The sequence below is a fragment of the Cinclus cinclus genome, chromosome 3 (assembly GCF_963662255.1).
Source record: "Cinclus cinclus chromosome 3, bCinCin1.1, whole genome shotgun sequence".
Lineage (NCBI taxonomy): Eukaryota > Metazoa > Chordata > Aves > Passeriformes > Cinclidae > Cinclus > Cinclus cinclus.
Window position 1 is genome coordinate 89,445,320 of NC_085048.1, and position 23,110 is coordinate 89,468,429.

General features: G+C 41.9%; 1 protein-coding gene across 2 annotated transcripts; it reads left to right on the top strand.

The window, feature by feature from the left end:
- Positions 1–1,960: 1,960 nt before the first annotated feature.
- On the top strand, positions 1,961–22,472 carry TRERF1 (transcriptional regulating factor 1). Of its 2 annotated transcripts, none has more exons than XM_062489266.1 (14): positions 1,961–3,352; positions 3,945–3,994; positions 4,793–4,943; positions 5,882–6,130; positions 9,538–9,904; positions 10,470–10,530; positions 11,265–11,404; positions 12,101–12,204; positions 13,402–13,477; positions 18,296–18,384; positions 19,227–19,340; positions 20,020–20,208; positions 20,663–20,871; positions 21,517–22,472. In XM_062489266.1, exons 1-14 carry the CDS (start codon positions 1,979–1,981, stop codon positions 21,836–21,838), a joined length of 3,495 nt encoding a protein of 1,164 aa, XP_062345250.1. In that variant the 5' UTR covers positions 1,961–1,978; the 3' UTR covers positions 21,839–22,472. The 2 variants fall into 2 exon arrangements, with proteins under 2 accessions (XP_062345250.1, XP_062345249.1); XM_062489265.1 differs by having other exon boundaries at positions 3,948–3,994.
- The last annotated feature ends 638 nt before the right edge of the window (positions 22,473–23,110 follow it).

Below are 23,110 nucleotides of genomic sequence, written 5' to 3' on the forward strand. Positions count from 1 at the left end.
GGGTGAGAAGGTAGAACAGAAGTCAGAATTCAGCATTTCTGATGCAAGGTGACTGGTCAGAAGAGATACCAATTGACTGGTTTGGTCTTAGCAGACATACTCCAGGTCAGCCAGCCTCACCTGCATCCCTGGAAAGGTGATGAAGCAACTCATCCTGGATGTCAGCTCTAAGGGTGTGGAGGAAAAGAAGGTTATCAGGAGTAGTCAACAGGGATTCACCAAGGAGAAATAATGACTTGACCTATCTGATCGCCCTCTGTGGTGGAATGTCTGGCTGTGTGGGTAGATGAGGGGAGAGCAGTGCCTACCTTGGCTTCAGCAAAGCTTTTGACACCGTGTCCCATGACATCCTCGTAGGTAAACTCGGGAAGTGCGGGTTAGATGAGTGAGGTGGATTGAGAACTGGATGAAGGGATGTTCTCCCATGATGTAGTGTCTGACTGCAGACCAATTGCTAGTGGTGTTCCCTAGGGGCCAATACTGGGTCCGGCCTTGTTCAGCTTATGTCTCAGTGCTCTGGATGAAGGGACAGAATGTACTCTCAGCAAGCTGGTTGCTGGTACAGAAGTGGGAGGAGTGTCTGCTTTGCCAAAAGCCTCTGTAGCTATTCAGCAAGACCTGGACAGGCTGGAGAGTTGGGTGGAGAGGATCTTAATGAAATTCAGTGAAGGCAGGTGCAGGGTCCTGTACCTGTGGAAGTAAACCCCCGTAAAGCAATACAGGGGGCTCAGCTGCTAGAAAGGAGCTCTGGAGAGAAGGACCTGAGAGTCATGTTGTACAACAAGCTGTCCATGATCCAGCAGTGCCCTTATGGCCAAGGAGGCCAAAGGTATCCAGGACAGCATGAGGAGGAGCATCGCCAGCCGGTCAAGAGAGGTGATCCTGCCTCTATTTTGCCTTAGTGGGGCCTCATCTGAAGTGCTGTGTCCAGTTCTGGGCTCTCTAGTCCAATAAAGGCCAGGAAATACTGGAAAGAGTTCAGTGGGAGGCTGTGGAGATGATAAGGGGACTGGAGCATCTCTTAGGAGGAGAGGCTGTTTAGCCTGGAGAAAAGAAAACAGGATTTTATCAATGCATAGAAATACCTTAAGGGTCGGTGTCAAGAGGATGGAACCAAGCTCTTTTCAGTGGTGCCCAGCTACAGAACAAGGGGCAGTGGGTACAAACTAAAACACAGGAATTCCGTCTAAATATGATCCATCTACCTTACTTTGACGGTGCCAGAGTACTGGAACAGGCTGCAGAGAGAGACTGTGGAGTCTCTTTCTCTGGAGATAGGCACAGGTAAACCTCCTTTAGAAGGGGATTGAAGAGATGATCTGCAGAGGTCCCTTCCACCCCCAACCATTCTGTGATTTTTGTGACTCTATGACTTGGCTTGATAGTCAACTGTCTGACTAAAACTAGTCATGAGGGCACAGTATATGGCTAACTAAAACTGCTTGAATGTTTACATACTTTAGGGGAAAAGACAGTTTTGAAGAAAAAGCTTTTATTGGTTTGGCAGAATGATTTTATCAGCACTAGAGGAGAGGCAGGATAATAGGATGAGATGAAGTAATCTAACTGCTTTGAAATAGCCCAGCTGCTACAATTTTGCATCTGATTATGTATTTCGAACTAGAAGATTTTATAGTTTCCTTTGAGGCAATAACAATAACAGTTTATGGAAAGAGCCAGCACTTACCTTGTCTTTCTCTTACTCTGCAGGTGCTTGGCACACTGAACTTACTGATCTCTGTAGGATTTGTGCTGTGGTCCATTTATTGAAGATGTGAAACAGCATTGATTCTGAGATTGGAATTACTGACAGACTGGAGGAAATTTTAGTCCTTGTGATGCACATGGACATGCTGAATTATAAGTAACTCTAGCTTCTTCTCCCCTCCCCTCCCTTCCCCTCACTCAGCTATCTCAGGGTTCATAGAGATTTCAATGGTTTGTGTGCCTGTAAGTTTGGAACAGAAGTGACCAAAAAATGGGGGACCAGCAATTGTATAAAACCAATCATACTGCCAACAACAATGAGAACTTGTACTACGAACAACACCAAATGAACTCCCTTCCATCTCTAAATCATAGCTACGGGACATCTGTTCTGGATGTTCCCCAGGCGTCCCCCCTCTCCCCTCCATTTCCCCAAGATTCAAGGGACAGTATAGCTTTACCTGTAGGTTCAAAAAGTCTTGGGTCGATGGATACATCTAGACAAACCAGTTGGACACATTCTGGCTCAGGAAACCACGTCCCAGCGAGGAACAGTTTGAATAATCAAAGCGCAATGTGGAGCCCCCTCGGGCAGGGGGAGTCCCATGACGGATACCAATATTCTTACCCTCAACCCAGCGAAAACCGATCGCAAAAAATTACCAGTGGGGCCCTGCACAAATTGGACTCCTTTACACAAGTATTTGCTAACCAAAATCTGAGAATTCAAGTCAGCAACATGGCTCAGGTTCTGCACACCGAGTCCTCAATGGTGGATAATTCTGGTGACAGTGCGCTCAGGCAGCTGCTGTCCCAGAAGCCAGCGGTTGAGCAACAACCCATAACTTCCACCGTGCAAAGATACCAACCACTGCCACAGCAAACACACCAGAATTTTGCAAGCACACAGCAAAAGCAACAAATGCAAGTCATGCAGCACCAACAGTTGTACTATGACTACCAGCAGCACTTATCACAGATGCAGATGCATTCTGCGTTCCAGCAGGGACAGGCGCACGTTCCGCAAATGCAGTCCCAGCAGCTCCTGCCGCAGCAGATGCAGCACTTGCAGCAGCCTCAGTACTACGCTCAGCCCCAGCAGGGACACCAGCGGCTCTCGATCCAGGAGATGCAGCAGCAGCAGCCAGCTCGGCAGCAGCGGCAGTGTCCGGTGCAGATCGCTCAGTATTACCAAACACAACCTGTCATGCAGCAGTTACAGCAGCAGCAGCAGCAAATGCAATTGCCGCTTCCTCCGTATCACAGGGAACCCGATCCAAAGACTATGCATGAACCACACCAGTACTCTCAGGATCCCAGTCATCCTGTGCAGCTTATCCAGTTGGGAGCAGTGCCTCAGTATTGCTTCCAGGATCCCCACGAACAGTACAGGCACTTGTACCCCCAGAGCTTACTGCAGCAGCAGCAGCAAGATCAGCAGAAGCAATACCTGAGCGAGGGCAGAGTGCCATCCCTGAACTCCCACATTGGCCTCACTCCACCAGAGACCGCCGAGGATCCCGCACGGCAGGACATCAATTCTGTAGGTAACGCTGTCCCTCATCGAACTCTTTTGCCACCCTCGGGAGTTCATCTGAACAACAAAAGCTCTCAGCAAGACTCCCCTGGCACCACTTGGGCTCAGGTAGGTTGTATTTTAGATCCATGCCCAGCCAAATTTGTTTGCAGAAGAGTAGCAAAGTGTGGAAACAAAGTGGTTTCAGCTAAGGCAGAAGGTTAGGATGGGAGCTGTGGGCATCTCTGCGATGGGGAACTGTTGGGAAACTTCATTACCAGACTTTTGTCTGCAGCTCTGGGTTGGCTTTGGGCCAGGCTGGCAGCAGTGCAGAATTGTTGCTGTGAGGCTGCTGCTTTGCTTGTGTGAGGCTTTGGGAAGTTCTGCCTCAGTTTCTTGGGAAGGAGGGACCCAGTTACAACAAAGCCTTCCTGCTAATTCTTGGACACTGCAGACTCACTTGTTGAGGAGCAGTTTGTCAACTCTGTGCTTCTGGGTCAAAGCAAAGGCTTCAAACAGCAGGTGAATGAAGAAAACTTGAACTACTAGTGCTCACAGAGGCAGATTTGGAGTGTGGCTCTCAACTCAGAGGCTTTTAATACTAGTAAAATTGTATGCAAAATGCAGACTTAATGCTGTGAGGACCTTCATTTACACAATATTACCTGAAAAATTATTTTCTCAACTTTTTCCACTCTTTTCCATTCTCCTGTTTTGATAGCAGGTTCAACTGTCAGATGGCAGACTGCATCCACTGTCCCCAGAACAAAGGTATTTTTAAAAGATTATTTTTGTCTTTCTAATTAAATATGAGAAATGCAAAGGCGATAATGTATTTAGGGGGAAAAGCACACAGTCTGGGTGTATAATAATTGTTGCTCTTCTAGAAATACATTTAGTTTTGTGCTTTGTGATTTTAAGTTTGTCTGATTTCTGGCATCCCCACAAAAAAAAAAGTGATAGACTCAAATAAATGTTTTATTTATATTAATATATACACACACACACATATATATATATATATATATATATACACACACACACACACACACACACACACATATATATATATATATAAAAATAAATAAAAGCAGGGGAGCTCCAGTGTTGCATTTATAAGAAAAGGGATGCTGCGTGGTCTGAATTTGTATCTTTGGCAGCAGAAATCTTCTGTTTCTTAAGGTCTCAGGTCTGAAGGGCCAAGGTGTCCATCAGAGTGGTTGCCTACCATAAATTAGAGGCATTGTGTCCAAGTACTTGTTAATTGCTGTCACAAGTGGGGAAATGCTGGTCTGTCATGGTAGATCTCATGGGTCTCAGATTTTCTGTATTGATGAGCATGTCCTGCTCAAAACTTCCCTTTTCCCCATCTTGGGAGCAGCTGATCTAGGTTATTGGCCACGTATTCCACTACAGTCACCATGTGCTTACTTGTGACTTCATTACCATCTAGCTGTAAAATTTTATTAACTTTCTTGATTGAAAAAGCTCCCTCTGCAGCAAAGGGAACATGCCAAACTAATGTTTTTTCTTCTGTTCCATGCTCTGAAAAAATGAATATAAAAATAGTGGCCAGAACAGAGAAACGCTTCCTGAGAGAGCCGATGTGAAGAACAAGCTGATGTGTTCAATATGCTTGAAGGAATTTAAGAGTTTGCCTGCTCTAAATGGTCACATGAGGTCACATGGAGGAGTAAGAGCATCTCCTAACTTCAAACAGGTAGCAGTCCGTTTAACTTCAGTACTTGGCACAGTCCTTTTGTGTTGATATTTGCTTGCTTTGCCATGCTTTGCTTTGCTGTCAAAACTTGTTCTTCTCAGCACTGTTTTGTTATGTCATACCCCATGGAAGTAGAAATGCACATAATTGTGTTAGTTTGTAGGCCAGAAGTACTGATTTGAAGACAGAGGCAGTGGTGGAGGACAGATTAGTGTTTGTCCTTCTCTGTTTCTCTGCACGTTACAGAACACCCTACCGAGTCATATCAGGAGTGTCTAATTTTTTTTCCTCCTCATGTTTGTTTATTATATTGGAAATACCAGGAACATCAAGTCTTCCTTATTTTCATTTGAGCTACTTGGATGACTAAGGAATATTTATTGGAAGCTTTCCCAGGCTTTAACTGGAGGAGCAGAATTGTTGAATCTTTGACAGCTTCCTTCCAAAGTGTTTTAGTTGTATAAGTATCAACAAATACCAAACCAAAAATGTGTTTGAGTTGTTCTGCATAAAAATAAGACACCCTGTCAGTCAGTCATTATCCTGATATTTTAGAAATTCTGTCCTAACAGGGAATACCATAGGAAGGCAAAGAGCTACCAGAGTTCCACAGATCATGTTTTTGTTTTTAGTTGGGTGATGGAGAATTCTGTGTTTGTAGTGATGAAAAGAGACACGTTTGTCTCCCCTCCTGCAAGTTTCCTTGTAAAGGTGCTTCAGGTGATTATTTGTCACCAAGACTGAATCCTATGTAGGAGTCACAAGTAGCCTGCCAGCTTCATTTGAGGCAAAAAAAAGAGTCCCGAGAAGAGGAACACTGTTGTGTGTTTTGTAACCCTGGCCACTTCTTTTCAGCCACGGTGCACACGTTGTGTAGTGCATCGATCCAGAAGCAGCGCTCCCTCACTCGGGCTGAAAGCCTTTAATTGTCTGTGCAGGATGAAGGAGAGAAACCACCCCAGCAGCCGCTGTCTAAAGAGGTGGATGGCCTCGCGCCCATCGTCATGCCAGTGTCTGTCCCTGTAAAGCTTCTGTCACCTGAGCCCAGCACGCAGCCCTCTGCCAGCACTGCCACAGTCACAGACAAGCCTGCCAACTCTGTGTCAGATGACGAGATGCCCGTTCTCGTGAAGATGACTTGCTCTCCACCGTGCAGTCCAAAAGTGGCCAACCCCTGCTCATCCTCTGTGAGTGCTGTGTTTCTTGCCACTAACTGTCCTGTGCTTGTTAAATCCCTTTGCTTGTAGTGCTGCTGCTTTCTAAAACATCTGTATTTTAGAATATTTTCTGGAATCTTTACGATTCCTAATAAATAAAAAAACAAATCCTGTAGCATCAGAGCATTTCTTCCTCAGTCATTTAAAAATACTAATTTTCCTTTGCTGAGGAATCGGGATCTCAGTTGGAAAACAAATAATTTGAAATTGGAATGTGATATTCTTTCACCCCACTAGAACAAAGGGATTTACTATCTTTTTACTGGTTTCGTTTTTTTCCTTTTCAGGCTGCTTCATTGTTACGTTATTGCTTAAAATCAGCAGTTTTATTTCTTCCTGTTTTCTGAAGTCAGATGTATGTGCTTCTCATTTCAGCCAAAGAGAGTGCAGTGCTTAGGCTGTGTGCTCTAAGCAATATGAAGCTCAGAGTTTTGCAGTGAAGTAATTTTTCCCTTTCTCCCTGCATGCATCAGCTGTAAGGGTTAATCACTGGGATTTCTGATAGAGGAAAAAAAGCTCTGCTTAGTGCTTTCGTTTCGCTTATAAAACTGAAATGGTCAGGCAGCATGAGGAGTTGATGAGTTTGAATGAGATGTGAGAATATTCATTATTATTTTCCTGAAGGAATCCTGGAGCAAGCAGTATTTATTTCGTGTTCCGGTGTAGCAATGGATTCTGCTCATGCCTTCAAATCCATTTTGGCAGACTACGCCATGATAAGGGATTACTGGGGAGTATAAGTGCTGTATGGTATTATCTGTACAATGCAGAGAAATATCCTTGTGATATTTTTGATTTTCTTTCTTCATGTGAGGCTGATGGACAAATGAGGAATAAGCATTATAGCAGAATGGGTGACTCCTTAAAGTATTCACTCCCGACTCTTCATTCAGACATACCCACTAATTTTAAATATATATAAGACATACATGTATATATAAAATCTTTCCTCTCTTCCTTTAAGACAGAGGTTTTACTTATAAACTTCCACTTTACTGCAAAAGCCATCATTTCACAATTCTTAGTAACTCAGCGATAGAATTTTTCATTTCTATTTCTAGTTCCACTAAAGAATAGGGACAGCCTTTTCTGAATCCTCAAGCTCTGAGTGGGAGATCTTCTCTAGAGACACCAGAGTAGGTGGCTTGGGCTTGTGTATTTCTGCAACATATATAAAGTTGACTTGATTAAATTTCCCAGTGTTTAGCAAAATGCACATTCATTCCCTCAAAATGATGCTTGTGATCTCTGTTACTGCCCCGACAAACCAAACTCATGCAGTTCCCTCTCTGGACCCTATCTTTTATATAAGCAGTAGCATTGGAAACATTAAAAGATCAAAAGATGCACAGTTTCCTCCTCTTCTGTAGAGAGATTGTGCCATTGAAGAGAGCTTTGTTTTTTTAATACCAAACAACTGAAGCTGTGTTGCATTTATTTATACTGTGCTTTGAGCTGTCCAGAAAAGCTCCCACAAAACTCACGGAATCAATAAAATGAAACAGTGAAAAGGAACTAAACATTCAGTGAGATTATGGGTTGGTGAGCTGAGGCTAGCAGTCAAGTGAGGTCCATCAGGATCTGTCCATAGAGGATCTAACAAGGAGCAGCAGCAGGGCCCAAAAGTATGCATTCTGTCTTTGATAATGGGAATTGGTTACTAGAACTTCAGAAAAGTAGGGTGGTTCTTCAAGGGTGCTTCTGCACTGAGAGCCCATGGACACCACTATCTCCTTTATTGCTCAGTGTGACCTTTTTTGAAAGCAGTGTTGGCATAGGTGTGCTCTAGGTGAAGCAGTGTAGGAGACGGAGATGTTTGGGATTTCTGAGATGTTGCATTGGTTTGCTTTGCACTTGTGTGAAAGGACTACCAGCTCTTTGACACTTGGAGTGTAGAACAAAATGATCTTTTAATCAAAGACTTGGATCTGGCCTTCTGGGTCTGTTTTTTAGGTTTTGGGTTGTTTATTTTTGTTTTTTTTTTCCCTCTTCTTTATAAACACTAAATGTTCACCATCTTGATGGACTTTATCTGTCATTACAGGTAACTTTCACTGTTCCGAATGCCCATTATAAAAAAAAAATCCTCTGCAAAGCTGCATTTTCTTCTCTGCAGAAGAAAGCCTCTTCCAAAACTAATTTTTTTTACAGAGAAAAAATGTCAACAGCTGTTGGAGAGGATGCAGCCATGATCTAACAGAGAGGACAGGACCTCTGTAATCAAAAACATTTCCTCAAGCTGGAACTTATTAACATAAGGGATAAAGGGTGACTGTGGTAATGCTTGTTTAACATGATTTTTATTGGGTGAATGTGATTCTCAAGAACCACCCAGGGTGTAAAGATGTATGTTGTCTAAACATACATTGTAGTAATTTGCTTTATGTAGTAGTAGAATTTACCAGATGATGCAGACATTCTGGAGTTAACACTGTCAGAATTTTCTTCTGCTTCCCAAATTTATTCTAAAGACAGCCTACAGCCTAAGTACCTTAAATCAGTACATTTAATAATACTGTGTTCATCTAGCAGCTTCTGTGTATTCCTAAAGCACAACCTGAGGACCTGTTTCTTCCTACCTTATCTCCACTTCCCCAAGAAATCCAGATTCCAGGTTTGCATAAATTCTTTGCCCTCTGCTTCTGTATACTCTAGGGATTTGTTATCGAGTTATCTTTTTAACATTCAAATTCTAGGAGTCTGGGCATGTTAACAGTGTGTGAATTTCCGAAGTGGTCATCTACTACCCTTTTTTCTCCAAGGAAAGAGGAGAGAGTTAAGTTCAAGATTTGTAGCAGCTGGACTGTAATCAAGCTGATGGGAATGTAGTGATAAGAGGCAAAGAATTTGAATTTATTACATTTTTCCTCCTTTCCTGCTGCTGAGTACTGCAGTAATTTCACTGAGCTCATGTGTCCTTCTTGGTCTCACTAAACAAATGCATTAGAAAACCTCTCATATAAAGTTTCTAATAAACTGTGACTGGGTAATGAAGTGTCTCCCACCAGCCTGTGTGCAGTGCAAATAGAAGTGCCCAGAGTGTCTGGGTAATGATGAAGAAGGGTGTGGGAGGCTCATGGTCTGGGAGAGCAGTTCCCTGCACTTTCAGCCTCTCCATGTCCACCTCTGTGGCTCAGCCCTACCTTCACCCAGAGGGCTTGCTGCTTGGGGTGAAGGATAATTTGTCCTGGTTTTTCTCACTCCTCTGAGGTTTCTATGTAGTGCCCGATACTGTACTGGCCAGGGTTATTATAGTGGTACCTGAATAATTGCCTAGTAACAGCTTTTCTGGAACCATTGCCCAAAGCTGTTGAGGATTGTGTGCAAACCACATTTAAGCATGCCTGAATGATGACATTCTCTGTGTTTTCATTTAGGAAACTAGCAAAAAGCCTTATCCAAGTGCTGTAAAATTGGAAGAAAACTTCAAGCCGTTGCAGGACAAGAAGAAGTATCGGCACAGACCCGAACCTCTCTTCATCCCTCCTCCTTCCTTCAACCTCAGCATGTCCCACTCGGGTGCCACGCTGTACCAGAGCCAGCTTCGCTCTCCGCGCGTTCTGGGAGATCACCTGCTGGACCGGACGCACGAGCTGCCCCCCTACACTCCACCACCCATGCTCAGCCCCGTCCGGCAAGGGTCTGGTCTCTTCAGCAGCGTTCTCACTTCTCACAGCACATCACATGCTCAGCTGCCACTTACTCCACTGACCCCCACTCCTCGGGTGCTCCTCTGTCGATCCAGTAAGTATTGCATTTACAGAGCAGCAGTACAAAGGAGAGACCGCTGTCCTCTCTCCTTGTGTCACCGTGTTGATGGGTTTTGTGCGTGCTCACACAAAACAGTTCTGCTGCTTCACAGAAAAGGTCCATTTTAATGGCAGTTTTGCCTTGGATTTTGTGAAGTTAAGGCATAAAGGGAATAGAGGAGCCTAATCTGCCAGTAAGGCTGTAATCGTTCCATGGGGTCTGCCTCAAGAAAGGACCACCTTGCCTCTTGTTACATCTGGGCCTTCTGAAGTGGAAGAAAAAGACCCAGTTTGAGACGTGGGGTTCATGTTAAATATTTGTTGTTCAGCACTTCACAAGAAAAGGTGTGTGATCAATCAGAATCAAGGCAGTAGAAATCTCTGCTAGTTCAGACATTTCTATTACCTATAAAAATGTAGACTGTTTCTAAATATCGATAAAGGGTTGTTTTTGCATCATAGACTGGAGTAATGTTGGTGTTAGTAGGGAGGTGGCAGTGAAGCCTGGGAGGGTCACCAGCAGCAAAATAGTGATACTCAAATTGCAATCTCTGTTTCAGATAGTATTGATGGAAGTGTCATTCCGGTGACGCCTGGGCCTGGAGAACAGACTGTTGAACCGTAAGAAAAACAATATTTTTTGTCACTGTTTTTATAGATCAGCTCCAACCTCGAGCCCGTGGCCTGAAGTGTTTTGAAATACTTCAGGAAGTATTCAACTGCCTGAAATCATATTGGGCTGGATTCATTTAATGTTTCTGTGGATAGTGGCTAAGGACTTTTGTAGCAGAGTGGCTGTGGAAGATAAAGATGTCATGGCTCAAAGTTAGTGATGGCTGGGAAGAGTGCTGTGAGGAAAACTTGCCAATCCAGTACTCTCGCTTTTGTGTATATATATGTATATATATGTATGTTAAGAGTGGAGCTTTGGAGTGGTGGTGTTACCTGGCAGGTTCCCCAGGGCAAAGTGCAAACAGAGTTGTCCCTCAGCAGTCTTTTTTGCTCTCTGCTGAAGATTGCCATTCTCTGTGGAACAGAAATTTGCTGTTTCTGATGTCTAGCCTCTTTGCTAGTCATGCATATAAACTAGCTTGGGTTGTCCCTAAGGTATGATGTCTCAGTATGGCTTAAATTGCATATTGAAATTTTTGTTTTTCCCCAAGAGATCAGTTCTCTCTAGTATTCAAAATACTTATCCCACTGGGAGTAAAGCATTGCATAAAGCAATCTGACACAATTTCCTGCCACTTCAGTGCAATAAAAGTTTTGTTGGAAATAAAGTGAGCACTAATCTGACTTTTGTTTTTTCTACACGTTGTGTAGTTGAATACTTATTTATTTACTCTTCTTTATAGGCGAATCAATATTGGGTCCAGGTTCCAGGCTGACATTCCTGAGCTGCAGGACAGATTGCTAATGGAGAAAGATGTGCACAAGGCTACTTTGGTTTGGAAACCATGGCCAGAACTGGAGAACAAAGTCTTCCAACAAAGAGGTACAATGACTTGGTGTTTTAGAAGTTCCTACATCAGCCTTTGCCTGTTGAAGAAAGAGGCATTGTTTTCTTGTGTCTGTACTGAACAAAACGTTCAAGAAGAATATTAATTGCTGAGAGTGCAGTGCAGGAGACTAGAACTACATGCTATAGATTCAGAGTAACAGCATTATATAGTGGCATTTAAAGGGAAGTCTGTGTGAACTGTTTTCTGGCAGCCAAGGGGGAAAGGTCATCACTGGGAAGTTGGGTACTGAACTGCCTGGTAAATGCAGAGGTCACAGCTGAGAGGCAGCTGATGGATCCTGGGCCTGTCCTGTGACCGTAGTTGAGAGGAAATGTAGCAGGCTTGGTGGGTTCTACCAGTCCTGAGCAGAACTTTTTCCTGCTCAGGTTCATTCTGTTTCTCCACTCTGTCTGGAGCCTTCTTGGCACAGCAACGTCACTGGCAAGTCATTGCCTCACAGGCAGATCTCTGGCTCTGGAGTAGCCTGTCCCATCCCAAGGATGTGCTCCGTTCCATTCTCTCCTCAGTGATCCTGAAACAAGGTGATGAGATGCTGAGGAGAAAAAGTGTGAGAGAATCTGCTGGTGTGAACTATGTAGTCTTTGAGAGGCATTACAGAATCCTTGGCTCCAGATGTTTGACTGACAGGCTACTGTATTAGCAGTAAAATGTTGACTTGTTTCTGACAGTGGAAGACCTTTTAAATATGAGCTGTTCCAGTGTGTTACCTGGTGGAGGAACTAACTCAGAATACGCTTTGCACTCTCTCTTTGAAGCAAAAGGAGATATTATGGTAAGATAAAAAAGCTGAAAGGGGAGATACGATCCTCTTCTGCAGATAAATTAGCATGCTTTATTAAATGGATTTAGATATGGTTATATAAAAAAGATTTCTGATTGATTTGAAATTATGCTTTAAACATCCTGTAACATTTTTGGGGAATGTCTTTTCCCTTTATTCTCTAATAAATTTAAATTTCAAAGCAGTGCCTCTCTGAAGGCTTACTGTATATTTCATATAGATAAGATTACTTAGTTTATAGCCTTGGGGCTTTGAATGTCTCCCAGTGCTGGCTCCAGCCCTGATATTTCACAGGCTTTATATTTGGTCAAAGAGAGCTTAGTCCTCCTCTAGCCCTTATAAAAAAACCTTTTTTGGATCAGCAATCACATCTACTTATTTGTTCAGAACTGTGAGGTAATTGCACACAGTTCTTATATAAATAATGCATTTCAAATATTTGCATTAGTTTAGTGATGGGAATGTTATTAACTAAGGCAAAACATCCATTTTGCCCAGTGTTAGGGAAAGGCAAGGCCTCTTGCACGAGTTCCTGGAAAGCCAATATAAAACCAAATGCAACAAAACATGGGGCTGGAATGAGTCTCACTGGATTGGCTAATACAGTGGGTTTTAGCTTGTGTCCCAGTTTCCTTAGGCTCTGTTAGCTGTATCTGAGGGGGTCTGAGAATGTCAGGATGTGGAATTTGCTTTACAGAGAGTCTGCATTTTCAGGGGAAAAATTTTAGGGATCCATAAATCCTCTGTTTTCCTGATCTGAAGGACAATTAGCTATACTTGCAGTCATTCTTGACAGATGTTGACCTACACAGATATTCTAAAATATTTTATGCTATAAATATTAATGCTGTCAAACCAACCATTAAATATTAATATTAATTAACATTATCAAGTCAAACACTATAAATGTATTTGTTTGTGGCAGGCAGAAGGGAGGGAAAGATCTGGAAGTTGCTAAGTAATAGTCACATTTGTGCTCATTAAGGCAGGACAGGTGCACATTAGGTGCTCTTCTGTGAGGTACAGTGTTAATGGGCCTCCGAGTAATTTGATGTGATTTTATATGACAGAAAAGAGAAAAGAGAGAAAATTAACTCATATATTCATACCAAATAGTCTTCTAAATGCAGTTTTACGCCACAGCTGATTGCTTTTCCTAATTCTGTTTTTCCCTGCTTTTTCATTTAGGTTGCTCTTGAAAAACTGCTGTTGAGAAAGCCAGTGAGATTGAAGTGTCATCCTTTGTCAAATTACCACTATGCCGGTAGGTTTTCTTGTGATCTTTCTATCTGTTACACAGTCCAAGCCTGGCATCCCAGACTGGCGTATGGGGTCACATTGCACTCTGTGTTGTCTGCTGCAGGGATGGCAGCATTTAATAGAGATGATGTGGACAGTGCCAAGGGTACTCCCAGAGCTGTTTCTTGCAAGTTTAGCAGTTTTATACATGACTGACAACGTACAGAAGCTTTGCATCCATCTTGCTGTGTAGGATTCCACAGATTTAAAACTGCCTCGGGTGATTCTTTAAACTGAAATTTAACAATTTCATCTCCTTTTAAAACTGCTTCTATTCGTAATTTGTAATTTAGTATCACTAATGTCTTAATTTGCTTGTACATAAATAATCTGCCATCCTGCCTGCTTCTTCGGAGGTGGTGGTGCACAGTAAATGAATGTGATGATCATGAGCATCCTTCCAAAGAGGCAGAGCTGTAATTCTCACTAGTATCTTAGTGCTGCTTACAGAGCCTCTGTGTGGGGATCTGGTCAAAAAAGTCCGGGTTGGTGACTTGTTTCATAAAACACAGCAAGAACTGCATTGTGGTGTGAAACAGAAGTGAAATACAAATGTGGTGTTAAGGCATTGGACTTCAGTTGTGTCACCCAAGCAGAGATGGCGAATGTCTCTCCTATGCAGTCCCCCATGCTACTGCTTAAAGCTTTGTGGTGGTTAACAATTGCTGAGACACAGAACAGGGTTTTACATAAGACATTTAGAACTTCATCTGCAGTTCAGGCTTGATAGGAAACAAGCCAAGAGTCTCCTGGTGGTCAGTCAATCACAGTGTCCAAGGTCATGTACTCAGTTAACAGACACTGTTCAAAGTAAGTGTAGAAGCAGTGTACTTCTGGCTGTAGCAGTCCACTGGAAAGACTTCCAAGTAACAAGAAAAGCAACTCCTTAACCCCTTGGCTTGAGAACAAGAACAGAAATGTGTTTGATGGCAGCTGATAATGACAATGAGTAAATGTGAACATCAGGTTTCTGGTTTTGTCTGGGGGAGGTGCTTGGTGCCTTTGACAGCACCTCTGTTGCAGTCCAAAGGGTGGACATGGGAATGGAGGGAGAAGGAGGACATCAGCCAGGAGCTTTGATCAGGGTCTCTTGCCTGAAGAGAAGAGATGACACCAGATCGTATGTGTGAGATAGTTCAGGGGCATGAGAGCAGGAAGATGAGGAGATATCCCAAAGCCTCTTAATCAGTAAACAATCAAATTAGCAGAGCAGATGAGAAATTTCTGCCTGTGTGGCAGAGGAGGAACAGTCTTTACTAAAGCAACTTCACAGTAGTTTCCAAGAGAATTCATTGGGATTCAGGAAGGACCCAAGAGACTGTTTTGTTTAATCTTTCACATGAAATGATGCTAATCCTTGGTAACTAGCACTGAGACCTGTGGACACATTTGAATACCTATTTCTTAAGCAGGACAGGAAGTTTGACTGTGCTTATCACAGCATGAAAGAAAATCTCACCAGTCTGGTTTTAAATGCTATAAAACAAGACAAAGCACTACTTTCTAATGCTCTTGCATGCAACATGTGATTGCAACTTACATTGACAGCATTGCTCTAGCACTGTGCAGCAGCTCTTGAATAACAGTTTATTTCTGATTAATAATGAGCCACTCAAGCCGTATGAGACTTTTTCACAATCTAGTGCATGAATAGCTTTAATATAACTTCAACTGGCATCAGTTTGGGATAACTTGATGTTTTCTGATCCATCCTCGGAAATCATGGCTCTCAGGGTTGCCACATTTAAAGGTGGAATACATTGAAGCAGAGCATGCCACTTACTCATGAGAATTAACTCATTCGAGTACCACAAACAACAGATACCCAAACTCATCCTTAGCATAGCCTTTGAATGAGGGTACAGGCAAATAGCTCACCTTTGAAACTTGCTGGCTTCTTAAGGAAGCCACTTGTAAAACTTAAGGATTTTCTGCTGTGTGCCAAGACAGCTGGATGTGCTGACCCAGGGCTCCTTGGAAGAACACCCTAATCTCTGTCCTAAGACTTTGCCATCTGTCAGGATGGTGTTTTAGAAAGAGAGAGGGAGCACATACCTAATACAAGAGGGGCACTGTTGCAAACACTTCAGTTGTTGTTGTTTGAACAGTGGAGTTTCTCAGGTCTGAAGTTCTGCAGTGAGAATTGCAGGAGAGACAGTATCTGACACAGGACACTTCAGGCAGTCTGGAAGCATCTTGTTGGTGCTGTAACAGGGTTGTGGATCAGATCCAGCATAAGTTGTATGTAGTGGATTTCAGCTACCTCTCCATGGGGTTCCCTGGGTGTACATGTAGCCCCCTTGAAACCCACAAATTAGGCCCAAAGTACACAAATCAATAGAAGATATTTCATGTCAGTTAATCAGTGCAAAAACAGTATGGCAGGAGAAACAAAATATGGAATAAATACCTAAACATAAAGATAAGCTTTAAAATCTGTTCTGTATTCTAAAGCCCCAAATTCTTTTTGCTGCATTGCAGATCTCTCTCTATGCACGTTCTCTGTATCTCCCTCAAGCTAACAAGAGCAAAAGTGGTTTCCCAGCAACCAGAGTTAAAAACAGCTTTTCTTCTGTTTCTTTTCCTACACAGGATTTATTCTATTAATTAGGTTACTTCCAATTAACCCGCATAATCTTATAAGGGTCTCTGCTAATGCCACAGCTATTGGGGAAAGTATGCAAGGTCCAACTATTCCATAGGTGTACAACAAAATCAGTTCATGGAAGTGATTCTATGTTATTATTTTTATTGTGTTGTCTTTTCTGGAGGGTGGGGTAGAGGCAGGAGAGCAGATTGACTAGAAAACAATAAAATCTCTCCCAGTGTTACCATGCTTTTTAAAGCTGTGTTTTAGCATACTAGAGTGGCCTCCTGGACTGAATGAGTGCATATACCCCTGCACAAAGGGAGGGTAAATGCAAATGAGTGACAACTTGTGTAAGAAGGAAATGATGCTGGTTCAGGGTGGAAAAAGATTGAAAGGCAGTGTGTCAGCAGAAAGATCTCTGGGTGATTACAGAATAAGTAAAACTTGTGACTTGAAGCCAGTGCCTTTCTCTGATACTTAAGAGAACTTTAAGTGTAATCTCTGTGGAAATAACTAATGCATGCATCTATCCAGTACTGGAAGAGCCTACAGAAAACAGGTTACAGAAAAGTTTGTAGTTTTCAGCATATAAAGGAGTGGTGAGATACCTGCTCTGAGCTTGTAAGCTTGGGAGCTGATGCTGAAAAACAAAACATTTGCAGTTAATAACATTGCTAGTTTTTTTTTTTTTTTTTTAGACAAAAGTAACTCATAGAGTTCAATACCATGGGTGGTGCCAAGACTCAAGTTAATTGAAATCAGTGGAGACTAAAGTGTTTCAATGGAGAGTAGTAACATAAAAAAATAAGGAATATTTGGGATTTCTTTTCATTAAAGTTATAGATGTTTCAGAAATTCTCAGACTGAAGTAGAACCTTCTCATACTGTAAGTCATTTCAAAGGCATCCACTTTATTATTTCTTGCATATCCTTCCTTTAATGTATGTAATGCTGCCCACTCCTAACAAATAGAGCACTGCTTTGATGCAGCAGAGCAATCCTGTGTTCCTTCTGTTTGCCTAATATTGAGAAAGCATAAATTTAGTTCAATTTAAATGTTGATTTCACATTTTCATGGGCAGTTAGGCCAGGGGACCAAACACAGAATAACAATATTCAGATGTTTTATATACAGCTTCCATTAAATTATAAAAACCACTTTGTGCATATTGCACATTGCAACAGTCTCTACCTACTTGTCGCCTCTGCCACAGAGGATTTAAATGTCTTATCCCAAACCGTGCAAGTGAAGAGCTTCAAAAGGATCTTACAAAATGAGAACAAAAGGATAGATGAACTTCTATGTCATCAAGTGTAAAGTTGCATGCATGGGAATAAAGAATTTAAGCCTTACATAGGAAATTATGAGCTCTGTGGTGGTACTTCTCAATTAGAATGAAAGTTTGGTATTGCAGTGCTAGTTCTAAGAAAGTATCCAGCTGTATTTTACAACAGCTAAAAAAATAGTCAAGCGTTAAGAGGATAGAAAACATGGTGATGCCACTGTGAAGGTCTGGATTTTATGTGGAATTCTTTGTGCCTTTCTGGTCATCTTTATTGCAATGTTTTAGTACTGGAAAAGGTTCAGAGGGAGACAGCAGTAATGATCAGAGGTTTGGGAGTGATAGAAAGGGCACACAATTCTGAATAGCATGGAGATGATGATCAAGGTCGAGTTCACTTTCTCCTCCACTTGAAGAATTAAGGGTCATCCAGTGAAGCTGCTGGGAGCCGGGAAACAAGGAAAGGGAGGTGCTTCTTCATGCAGAGGGTCCACTGATCTGTGAAACTCCTTGGCAAAGGATGTTTTGGGTACAAAACTTCTTGAGAAGCTTAATTGGTTGAAAGAAGGAGTGGCTCAGCACTTATAAGGGTAGCTACTAAATAAGCAAATTGCAGCAGACTCAGGAAATCCCCTGTGCCCAACATGGTCAGAGGTTAGGAAAAATTAGGGAGAGGCATTGTATTAGCTTGCCCTGATCTTACTGTTTCCTAGGCAACTGCCTGTCACCACTTCTGGAGACCAAATACTGGTTGGATGGACTGCAGGTCTGAGTCAGTGCAGCCAAGCTTGTATTTGGGTAGCAGCAATTACTCTTGTGCTTGAGACTTCCTGGTTCTTGTTTCAGATACGGTATCAACATAAAGGTGGCGAGTTTCTGTCGTTCATAGTGATTTCACTTTCTTTTTAAGGCTCTGACAAATGGACACATCAAGAAAGGAGACTGTTCAAAGAGGCATTGTCCACCTACAGCAAAGATTTCATATTTGTACAGAAAATGGTAAGGTTATTTCTATTGTGTCAATTGCTGGGATTTTTTTCTTTTTGCTCTCTTCTGGTCTTCTTCATTTTCCCTCCAGTGCCAGATCAGTTGATCGCAGGCATAGAGGCAGCAGTGGTTACAAGAAGACCGATAGGAGTGGTATATCTATTAGGTGTACCTGTGCATTAGATACCAGTAAAAAACAGTTATAAATAAATAAAAGTTGTTCCTCTTGTTACATGTGAAAGTTTTCACAGCTGGAATCCAAATCATGGCATTTTATGTGTGGAACAAGCATGGTTTTCCATTGGCTTGGTGTTCTCTGGCAGTTTGTTAACAAGATGCCAGAGTCACTGGCATTGAGCCTGGTGCCAGAAAGGGTTGAAACCTGTTAATAAAGAGGAAACATGTTTGGGCTTACATTTCATATTCTGCCACAAAGCAGAAAATCTCAATACTCTACTTGTTAGCGCAAATGTTGAAAAATACGTGGGTTTATGTGAGTCAAGTCTTAATTCCTGGATTTCTCAGTGGTACTGTACAACAGAGCTACAAGAGTGCATTCTGAGTCATTTTCTGTCTGGAGTTTAGGAATCCCAGAGAAATCTACTGAAGTGGAAAAAGTCAACACAAATTTGCCAGGAAAAAAAATAAAGAAAAAAAAAAAAAAAACAAAAAACTAACATTAAAAATAAATATTCTACAAAAGTATTCCTGTTGTAGTCAAACTGCCTTTTCTTTTTCTTTTCCTCCATTTGAATGTTTGAGGAATAAAGCTTACCTCTTGGAATATATTAAAATCATGTTGAATGAAAGCAAAAAATTAGGACTGGACTATTTTTGCAATTCCGTAACTACAGGTTAAGTCCAAGACAGTTGCACAATGTGTGGAGTACTACTATACCTGGAAGAAAATCTTGCGTTTGGGACGGAAACACAGAACACGTTTAGAGAAGAAAAGAGATGAATGCTTGGTAAGTCTAAAGAAGATGAGAAAGTTTAACACTTGATAATTTTTGTTTGTCCTGTTTTGAGGAGGACATTGAATTAGGTGACATAGCTCTCTTCCAATAGAAGTTATTCCATAACTCTAAATTGTGTTCTGTATGAACATTTTGTGACCTCAGCTACACCAAGATTTGTGTGGCTGGACTGCAACCAGATAAAAGTGCATTATCTAACTGTAGGGCCTGGAAACCTCTTTAAATTATGCCTGTGCCCATGTGTGCTCCTAAAGGTTGCTCTAACATTCCAGTACAACTACCACTTGGGACATGTTGGTTAGTGGGTCAGGGTGTTTTTGGTTGCTCCTTTTGGGCTTTTGTTAAAGTAACTTGGCTACAAGTACAGCATACATGGGCTTTCTGATGGCAGGACAGCACTGCACCTGTAGCTCTTTGGAGCCACAGCTGCATAGTACACATGGAGGTTGTCTTGAGCATTGCTGAGAAGCTTTATGTGCTATGGATAATGCATTAAGGGCTGGTTGCTCCAGTAAGACTAGAAGTTCATTCAGGATGAGAAGAAATACTGATACTGTGAAGCACACTTGACTAAAAACAACTTGCTGTTACAGAACTGTTTATGCCCTAGTATCCAGTGCTATCTTTTGACCATATTTCTTGTGTTCCTTAAATGCACTGTCTGTTTTAGACAAGTGGAGAAGACGAAGTGTTAGAGGAAGATGAGGAGATGGAAGAAGACAGAAAGGAAGAAAGGGAATTGCAGAAATCACCTGACCCACCAGCAATCTCTCTTGTGGGACCTATAGATCTACCTGCTGTTCAGGGTCTTTCACTGTCTTCATCCTCCTTCATCTGTGAAATGCCAAACTGTGGCGCTGTACGTGTCTTTGGTATATTTAAGGGGGAGAGGGTGGTGGTTGTGGTCATATGTGTAAACTAGTGAATTGTGATTTTGACTGCTTTTAATTCCCACCCCACAAAATATAAGCAGTTTGATCTGTACAGAAAACTGAATTCTGAGATGATGTATCAGTTAGAAATACTATATGGCAGCAGCTCCAATTAGGTTACACAGCTTTAATAACAGGATAGCTCACTGCTTTGTTTTATTGTGACTGTCTTCAACTGTAGTGGGATATTGCTGAGAAGCAAGCACATTTGAGCAAGTGGATGGTGCATATTAGACGTGTACACTTGTTCTGTTGTGATACCCATTCAGTGTCCTGCTTTCTGCAGTTCCAGTGCTTTCTTGTGATTTCTTGGGGTTTATTTTTGTGTGTGTGTGTTGTTTTTTTTTTTTTCCTCTTCCCCTCCACCCCGCTCTGTACCAGGTATTCAGTTCCCGCCAAGCGCTGAATGGCCACGCTCGCATTCACGGAGGTACGAACCAGGTGACCAAAACACGCTGCACCATTCCCAGCACTAAGCAGAAATCTGGTACGCAGAGCGGATACTGCTCCATCAAGAGCTCACCTGCCCACAGCACAACAAGCGGCGAGACCGACCCAACAACAATTTTTCCTTGCAAGGAGTGTGGCAAGTAAGTGTGACTGTTTGCAGTACAGCATCACCTTTGCCTGTTTAGATTCCAGATCAACAGTGCTGTGAACAAACTTTAGTATTTTGCTCTCATTGTCTTGGAAGAAGTTTTCCCCCTGATACGTTCTCTTGCCAAAACTGTCAGAGATAGGTTTGCCTGGCATTTTGGATGCTCCCTGCAGTATTTACTCCTATTTTCCACTTAACCTGCTAGAATTTCTACATCTGACATTCCAGCTTCCTGCTTCATCACAGACTTGGATGTGACAGTGGGCAACTGTTTCTGTGTTTCTGTGTTTCTCTGCTTGAGTTTGTCCATCCTAACGTGGTAATCCTTCACTTTTCCCCTGTTGTGCAAGATGGTTGTGAAACTGATAGAGGGGAAAATAGGATGTGCATAGATACTGAAGCAGGTGTGGGAGCTCCAAACTACCTCTGGCAAATCAGACTAGGCCATTTTGATACCATCAGGATGTATAAATCTGGTAATATGTCCCTGAAATTCACACCATGGCATTGCAGGCTTCACTGACTTCTATTTCAGGACAAGGAAGCAAATGTACTGATAAGCTGTTGAGTCTTTTTTGGCTCATTTCATCAAAAGCAGTGCATTTTAATCTGATTTTTTTTTCCCTTTAAAATCTAGGGTCTTTTTCAAAATCAAAAGCCGCAATGCTCATATGAAGACTCACAGACAACAAGAAGAACAGCAAAGGCAGAAGGCTCAGAAAGCTGCTGTGGCAGCAGAAATGGCAGCCACTATTGCAAGAACTACTGGGCCAGCTGGGCATAATTTGATCCCCCTGGATCACATGAGTTTGGTTAAACATGTTGAAAATGTTGGTGACATTGATGATGATGTTGTTCCGGATCTGGGTGATGTCATGGAAGAGAATGAAGTCATGGATGCTGACCTCTTACTGGATGATGAGGATCCAGATCTACTGCAGGATGATGCTGAGTTGTAAATATAGTTGTTTGATAGACAGCTACTGAGCACACCCTGAATGGATCAATCAGGATACCTGGACTGCTTGTTTATTCCCACTGATTGTAAACTACCTGTTGAAAATTACAATTCTTTTATCCAGGTCTAGAAAAAGAAATCTGCTTTTTTCCCTTTTTTTTTTTTATTAATTTGTGTCTTGGGGGAAGAAATAAATAATTGGTACAAATATTCTTATAAGGTGTTTTTATCTGAGCTCTTTTTGTGATAACTTCAAGGCCACTAATTACAGAAGTTCATGGTTCTGCTGTCACTTCCTACCAGATGGTCCTGGTAGAATCTTTAGTCTTTAACTCTTCCAAGTTTCATTTTACCCCAATTACAAGAATAAATTTCACACACTTCTGACGAAACTTTTTTTTTTTTTGCCTATATTGGATCATTTTCAGCATCTTCTAGAGAGTAAATGTCATCTCTCTTAAAGATATGATTACATAATTTGTCTTCGTGCTGCCATTTTAAGCAAGATGGGGGGAAAAAAATCTGGTTTATCTGTCTTGGTTACAAAGGACATTTTAGACCTTCCATTTTAAGCAAGGTTGATTTTAAAATTACCTAATTTCAAGCATTGAAGAAGGAAAATTATTGTTCTGTGGTTCACATCCCCTGATGGGGAACACTGAATCAGGAACACTGCCTTGGTAATCAGATTGCACTGGAAATATTGTCCCGTGACAATAAATCACACTGTGGAATAGCCATTTCAGTGGTTTCAGGGGAGTGTGTGCTTGAGCAATGCTTGACTCTCTCACCAGGGAAACACAGGGAAGCATTCTTGCCATTGGAAAAGAGACTGATACACTTTCAGCCCCTAGGTATAATGTGTTCTTCTTGTGTCATTTTTGGTCGTCCTCATTACATCAAATTCAGCTGTTGTTTATTTATTATAAACATGCTGCAAAGGTGAGTTGATGTTGTTGTTTAATGACCATTTCCCCTCCCTTAGGTTCAAATCTACATGCTGGACACCTGACAGAGTTTATATAAATTTAGATTTGTTTCTCTGATTAAACAGGATACTGGAAGAATTTAATGTTGCAGAATCAAACAATTAAGGAAGAAATGGAGTTTAACCTTTAATCACAGAATGCTGATTGCAGAGCTCTTGCAGCAGCACTGATTTTCTTGTGAATTTTGCACAGTAGAGGAGTATTGTATTGTTAACTTCATAAAATATTTTATAAGACTTATTTCAGATCTTCCAGGCTTTAGGTTTGTTTGGGTTTTTTTTTAA

What these genes read in the sequence shown, in the direction of transcription:
- TRERF1 (XM_062489266.1), top strand. Translation starts at nt 1,979, where the DNA reads ATGGGGGACCAGCAATTGTATAAAACCAATCATACTGCCAACAACAAT. An exon ending in CTGGCACCACTTGGGCTCAG is followed by an intron (nt 3,353 to 3,944) that starts GTAGGTTGTATT and finishes CTGTTTTGATAG; the next exon opens with CAGGTTCAACTGTCAGATGG. An exon ending in GGAGAACAGACTGTTGAACC is followed by an intron (nt 10,531 to 11,264) that starts GTAAGAAAAACA and finishes TCTTCTTTATAG; the next exon opens with GCGAATCAATATTGGGTCCA.